At 46.2% G+C, this 1,476-nt stretch overlaps 1 protein-coding gene across 1 annotated transcript; it reads left to right on the forward strand.

The window, feature by feature from the left end:
* CLDN25 (claudin 25) lies at window positions 1–688 on the forward strand. The gene is given in 2 exon segments (XM_011977023.1): window positions 1–615; window positions 617–688. Coding segments are annotated over 2 exon segments (687 nt in total).
* Window positions 689–1,476: the final 788 nt, after the last annotated feature.

The raw sequence follows: 1,476 nt of genomic DNA on the forward strand, positions 1-1,476 counted from the left end.
ATGGCCTGGAGTTTCCGTGGGAAAGTCCAGCTCGGGGGGCTACTTCTCTCTCTCCTTGGCTGGGTCTGCTCCTGTGTTACCACCATCCTATCCTGCCCCAGTGGAAGACTTAATCTGGAACTGAATGAGATGGAGACCTAGATCATGGGGATTTGGGAGGTCTGCGTGGTTTGAGAGGAAGTTGCCACTGTGTGCAAGGCCTTTGAATCCTTCTTGTCTCTGCCCCAGGAGCTCCAGGTAGCACGCATCCTCAGGGTAGCCTCCCACGGGCTGGGCCTATTGGGGCGTTTGCTCTCCAGCTTTGGGTCTGAATGCTTCCGGTTTCACAGGATCAGATGGGTGTTCAAGAGGCGGCTTGGCCTCCTGGGAGGGACTTTGGAGGCATCTGCTTTAGCCACTACCCTCCTTCCAGTCTCCTGGGTGGCCCATGCCACAATCCAAGACTTCTGGGATGACAGCATCCCTGACATCATACCTCAGTGGGAGTTTGGAGGTGCCCTCTACTTGGGCTGGGCTGCTGGTATTTTCCTGGCTCTTGGTGGGCTACTCCTCATCTTCTCATCCTGCCTGGGAAAAGAAGATGTGCCTTTTCCTTTGATGGCTGGTCCCACCGTCCCCCCAATCCTGTGCTCCAGTAGAGGAGTCAGATGGCTCCTCCCACCTCATGCTAAACCCTTTCTCACTCTAGGTTTGTTTGCTTCATTTTGGGGGTGGTGGTCACTGTCCCACTTACCACGGATGTGATTGTCTTGATGATACGGTAGTCTTCATTTCAGAACAAAAACTCAGGGCACAGTATCTAACAAACACATTTTTCTGATTTGAGATTTTATTTATATAAAAATGCTTTAAAACTCTAACCTTAATTACATATTTGATTCTTTCATTACTAAGGAAAAATATGTTACAAAATTGCAACCATCAGAGAAAAATCTAGTGTGAATAGGCACTTACTGTTCTGTATAGGTTAAAAAAAAAAAAGTTGAAGAAGGTGCCTTGGCAAAGGAAAATGAATTACTGGCCCAGAACAGCATCTTAGGAGAGAAATCCTCTTTGTGTCCATTTTCAGCCGCAGGTGTACAGTTTGAAAGAGAGCTTCACAATACACCTTTGCTGTTTTACAGATCCTTAATATCCCAAAGGAGAGACAGAGTCTTAGTTTCTGCTACATCGTGAGGCGATGAGCAGTCTACTCTGTCTTCCCCACCTGAAGGTTAACAGTCAGTGTAAGTGAGTGGTAGGGTGACCAACTCTCCTGGTTTGCCGAGAACAAGGTACTTTCAGTGCTAAAACTAGGCAAGTCCCAAGCAAACTGGGACACAGTGATTACCTTAGAATGACTGTGTCCAAATACTGCCCAATGTGCGCATGTATATGAAAGAAGTAGCTTCTCAGAAATGTCTTTTACCATGTGCAAAATCACAGTATAACTCCTTGAATTTTTGTTTTGTTGTGTTTTTTTGTTTGTTTTTATTT

The sequence above is a fragment of the Mandrillus leucophaeus genome, unplaced genomic scaffold (assembly GCF_000951045.1).
Source record: "Mandrillus leucophaeus isolate KB7577 unplaced genomic scaffold, Mleu.le_1.0 Scaffold172, whole genome shotgun sequence".
Classification (NCBI taxonomy): Eukaryota; Metazoa; Chordata; class Mammalia; order Primates; family Cercopithecidae; genus Mandrillus; species Mandrillus leucophaeus.